Below are 4,459 nucleotides of genomic sequence, written 5' to 3' on the forward strand. Positions count from 1 at the left end.
GGGGCCGGGGGCTGGACACCTGGGCTCTCTCCAGGTTTGAGAAGGGAGGGGTGGCTGGGGGAGGGGAGCAGAGGAACCTGGATGCCTGGGTTCTTTGAGGGGGGGCTGGGAGCCCCGACTCCTGGGTTCCCTGGGAGGGGAGGGGAGGGGGTCTGGGGCTGAAAGCAGGGATCACTGGGGAACCAGACGCCTGGGTCTCTCCAAATCGGGGAGGGGCCCCTGGCACGAGACCAGGGGGCCAAGGAACCCAGGCATCCGGGCGCACCGTTCTCTCCCCGCAGACCCGGGATGCCAACCTGGCGGGCGACATAGAAAGGGTGCAGCGCAGCTTGGCACGGGCCTGGGTCCTCAATCATGTGGCTCTGGGCCTCGGCATCTTCCTCACCATCATCCTCACCATCGTCTTCATCACCCTCTTCTCCACCTAAGGGGGGGTCCCAGTGCGGGCTGTGTCCCCCCCCACGGGGGTGGGACTCTGCCAATAAAAACCACAGCTGGGCCCAGGCATGTGCTCCAAAGCGGGTGATTGGGGATGAGATGTGTCCAGCTCTGGGGTGGAACAGAGAGGGGATGACTGAGTATAACACTCAGTGTGGAGGGCTGAGATACACCCAGGTCTGGGGTGGGGATAACAGCCAAGTATATTATAACACTGGCTTAGGAGGGCTGCAATGTGCCCAGCTCTGGGGTACAACAAGTGGGGAACAGCCAAGTATAACACATGGGGGAGAGCTGTGGTGTGCCCAGCCCTGGGGTTGGGAAAACAGCCAAATGTAACACAGGTTTTGGAGTAATGAGATGCGCCCAGCTCTGGGCTACGACAGAGAAGGGATGGCTCAGTACAACATTCAGTGGGGAGGGCTGAGGTGTGCCCACCTCTGGGGCAGAACAGATGGGAAATGGGCAATTATAACACCCAATGGAAAGGGCTGAAATGCAGCAGCTCTGGGGTGGGGAAAACAACCAAGTATAACACCAGTTTAGGAGGGCTGAGATGTGCCCAGCTCTGGGGTGGAACAAGTGGGGAACAGCCAAGTATAACACCCAATAGGGAGGGCTGCAGTGTGCCCAGCTCTGGGGTGGAAAAGATGGGAAATAGCCAAGTAAAACACCCAGTGAGGAAGGCTGAGATGCACGCAGCTCTGGGGTGGAGCAGAGAGGGACTTTCCAAGTTTAACACCCCACGGAGAGGCCGACATGTGCCTAGCTCTGGGGTGGGGACACGGGCCCAGCCAAGTGCAATGCCCCTTCAGGGGCAGAGAGGCCTCTCTTGGTCCCCAGTTGTGCCCAGCTCTGGGGAGGTGCCATGAACCGTGACTCACTGGGCATGTTGTCCAGTCAGCTGGTCCCAGTCTGGGGTGAGGGAGAGAGCTGGGATTGCCCCTATGAAGAGGAAGTGAATTAGGAACTTGCCAAGTGTCCAAACCTCCCTCTCCTCTGCCTGGCCCCACTGCCCCAGGAGGCACTGGGGTGGGGGGGAACCCCAGTGACATCGCACAGGTTTTAATTGGGAATGAGGAAGCTGGGGGTGGGGGGTGGACTGGGAGGCCGGACGCCTGGGTTCCTGGGGGGGGGAGAAGTGCCATGGACAAGGCCCAAGGGTGTGTGTGTGGGGTGGGGGGTGTAAGTGCGCACGCGTGCGCGCATGCTTGTGTGCGTGTCCCGGACAACTAGGTTCCATGTACATTCATGTTCCCACCCCCACAGCCCTGTGCGTGTCCTGTGTCCCGTGTCCGATAACGTGGCCCCGATAAGGACCCGACAAGGGCACGGGGAGGGTAGTGGAGGGCACTGGTTAGAGCCCAGACACCTGGGTTCTCTGGGCAAGGCATGACGGCTGGAGGGTGACAGCGGGGGTGGGGGGGCAGAGAGCCCAGACACCTGGGGTCTCTCCCACTCCCCAGCCCTCCTCCCCTGCCAGAGAACCCAGGCGTCTGCTCACCCCCCGGCAGGGAAAGTACCCAGGCGTCCAGGCCCCACCCCGGGGTCACCTTGCCCTGTTTGCTTCCCCCAAGGTGATCCCCCTCCCTGCCTTTCCCCCCCACCCCTTGGGGTTATCAGCTGTGACGTGGGCAAGGGAGGGGCTGGGTGTTATTTAAGGGGCTGGAGAAGGTCACGGGCCTTCCCAGTTCACCCAGTTACCGGGAACCAGTCGCCACCATGGGGAAGGCGGTAAGAGCCCGGCCGTGGGGGTGGGGGTAGGGGGGGACAGGACCGGGGGCCCCCAGGCTCTTAGCTGCATCCAGAGCTTGCTCAGGGCCAGGATGAAGCTGGCTCTGGCGGGGGGCAGCAGGGGAATGGCCACAAAGAACAGCCCATAGAAGGGGCTGAGATGCAATCAGCTGTGGCGGGCAGGGGGAGCGGGGAACAGGCACCTATAACACAGCTCAAGAAGGACCGCCTTGATGCCAAGAGGCAGCCAGCTCTTGGGGGGAGCAGTCAGGGTAGACTACATAGAACACCCATAGGAAGGGCTGAGATGCAGCCAGACCTAATGCCACCCCAAGGGACTTTCCTGGCCCATTGCTGCAACCAGCCCTGGGGAAGAACAGCCACATATAACACAACAAAAGAGGCCCTGACTCGGTGCCGAGATGCAGCCAGCTCTGGGGTGGAGCGGCCACACATAACGCTGCTCCAAGGAGCTTTTCTGGGCCCTGCTGCAGCAAGCTCTGGTGTCGCCCGCAGGAGACATACGACATGTTCGAGGTGGAGGCGCGGCGCGGCGCGGACGGGGAGCTGGGCGTCAGCGTCAAGAAGGGGCGCGGGGCCAAGAAAAAGGAGAAGCTGGAGAGCATGAAGAAGGAGATGGATGTGGTGGGTGGGCTGCCCCGACCTCTCGGTTCTCTCGCTAGTTGGGGAGGGAGGGGGCCCGGACACCTGGGGTCTCTCACTGCTCTGGGAAGGGCATGAAGCGTTCGTGTGGCGGGGGGGGGGGGTGTGGGGGGGGGGGGGGGGGGGGGATCTCCCCCCCCCCACTCACAGGCCCCGCCCCCTCCCCCAGGACGACCACACTCTGAGCGTGGAGGACCTGGAGATCAAGTACAGCACCAGCGTCCGGAAGGTGAGGCCTCGCCCCTCTTGGCCACGCCCACCGATAGCCCCGCCCCCTCACGGGCCCCTCCTCCTAGTCCTTCTACTCAAGGTGCCCCTAAACTTGGTCCTCCGCTCATCTGCATATCTCCGCCCCCTGCCCGCCATGCTCCTATTCCCACCCAGCATGCGCCCACTTCTGGGTTGCGCCCCACACCCCCCCAGACCGACCCCAAGGGCGTGGGGCTCCCCAGGCCGCGCCCCGCCCCCCTGATCTGCATGTCCCCGCCCCCAGGGGCTGAGCGGGGGGCTGGCGGCCGAGCTGCTGGTGCGGGACGGCCCCAACGAGCTGAAGCCGCCGCGGGGGACCCCCGAGTACGTCAAGTTCGCGCGGCAGCTGGCGGGGGGGCTGCAGTGCCTGATGTGGGTGGCGGCCGCCATCTGCCTCATCGCCTTCGGCATCCAGTGCAGCCAGGGCGACCTCACCAGCGCCGACAACGTGAGCCGGACACCTGGGGCAGGATGCCCGACTTCCCGGGTGCTGGGGTGGGGGTAGGACACTCGGGTCCGCTGGGGCAGGATGCCTGGTTCCCGGGTGCTTGGGGGGGGGTAGGACACTCGGGTCCGCTGGGGCAGGATGCCTGGTTTCCGGGTGCTGGGGGGGCAGGATGTCTGGTTCCTGGGGGCAGGACACCCGGGTCCCCTGGGGCTGGGAGGCAGACACCTGGGTTCCTTGAGAGGGGGGGGCTCAGACACCTGGGTTCTCCGCTCCCTGGCCCCCAAATTGTGGCGAGAAGCCAGGCATCCAGGCCTCTGACCCCTCCTTGCCCTCCCCAGCTGTACCTGGCCATCGCGCTCATCGCGGTCGTAGTTGTCACCGGCTGCTTCGGCTACTACCAGGAGTTTAAGAGCACCAACATCATCGCCAGCTTCAAGAACCTCGTGCCCCAGGTACCCCGGACGCCGGGGTCCCATCCGGCTTGGGGATGGCAGATGCCTGCGTCCCGTTTGCCTTTGGGGGTGGTTGGGAGCCTGGATGCCTGGGTTCTCTGCCCCTGACCCCTGTGCCCCCCCAGCAAGCCACGGTGATCCGGGATGGGGAGAAGTTCCAGCTCAACGCGAACCAGCTGGTGGTCGGGGATCTGGTGGAGATCAAGGGAGGGGACCGGGTCCCAGCTGACGTGCGCATCACCAGCGCCCAGGGCTGCAAGGTGCGTGTAGCCCGGAGGCCTGGGTTCTGCTTGCTGGTGGTGGAAGGGTGCGTGGACCCAGGACACCTGGGTTCCACGTGCATCTGTGGGGCCCAGACACCTGGGTCTCACGTGTGGGTGCATGTGTGAGTGAACCGGATGCCTGGGTTCTGGGTGTGTCTAGGGGGTGTGGGTGCACAAGTATGTGCAAGAGGAACCCAGATGCCTTGGGGCGG

General features: G+C 64.1%; 2 protein-coding genes across 2 annotated transcripts in view; one reads left to right on the forward strand and one right to left on the reverse strand.

Moving 5' to 3' along the window:
• The window catches only part of LOC112548428 (hemicentin-2-like), a 7,066-nt gene extending 6,541 nt beyond the window's left edge, over nt 1–525 (reverse strand). Inside the window, exon 1 of the mRNA XM_025194193.1 lies at nt 297–525. The gene's annotated coding sequence lies outside the window, so the exon portion shown is untranslated. The remainder of the gene's footprint in view (nt 1–296) is intronic.
• A 1,614-nt stretch (nt 526–2,139) lies between these two features.
• ATP4A (ATPase H+/K+ transporting subunit alpha) overlaps nt 2,140–4,459 on the forward strand; it is an 11,635-nt gene continuing 9,315 nt past the window's right edge. Inside the window, exons 1-6 of the mRNA XM_006037764.3 lie at nt 2,140–2,172; nt 2,689–2,817; nt 3,005–3,064; nt 3,329–3,532; nt 3,871–3,984; nt 4,110–4,244. Of these exons, the coding sequence (XP_006037826.1) occupies nt 2,161–2,172; nt 2,689–2,817; nt 3,005–3,064; nt 3,329–3,532; nt 3,871–3,984; nt 4,110–4,244 (654 nt within the window). The 5' untranslated portion in view covers nt 2,140–2,160. The remainder of the gene's footprint in view (nt 2,173–2,688; nt 2,818–3,004; nt 3,065–3,328; nt 3,533–3,870; nt 3,985–4,109; nt 4,245–4,459) is intronic.

The sequence above is a fragment of the Alligator sinensis genome, unplaced genomic scaffold (assembly GCF_000455745.1).
Source record: "Alligator sinensis unplaced genomic scaffold, ASM45574v1 scaffold1434_1, whole genome shotgun sequence".
Classification (NCBI taxonomy): Eukaryota; Metazoa; Chordata; order Crocodylia; family Alligatoridae; genus Alligator; species Alligator sinensis.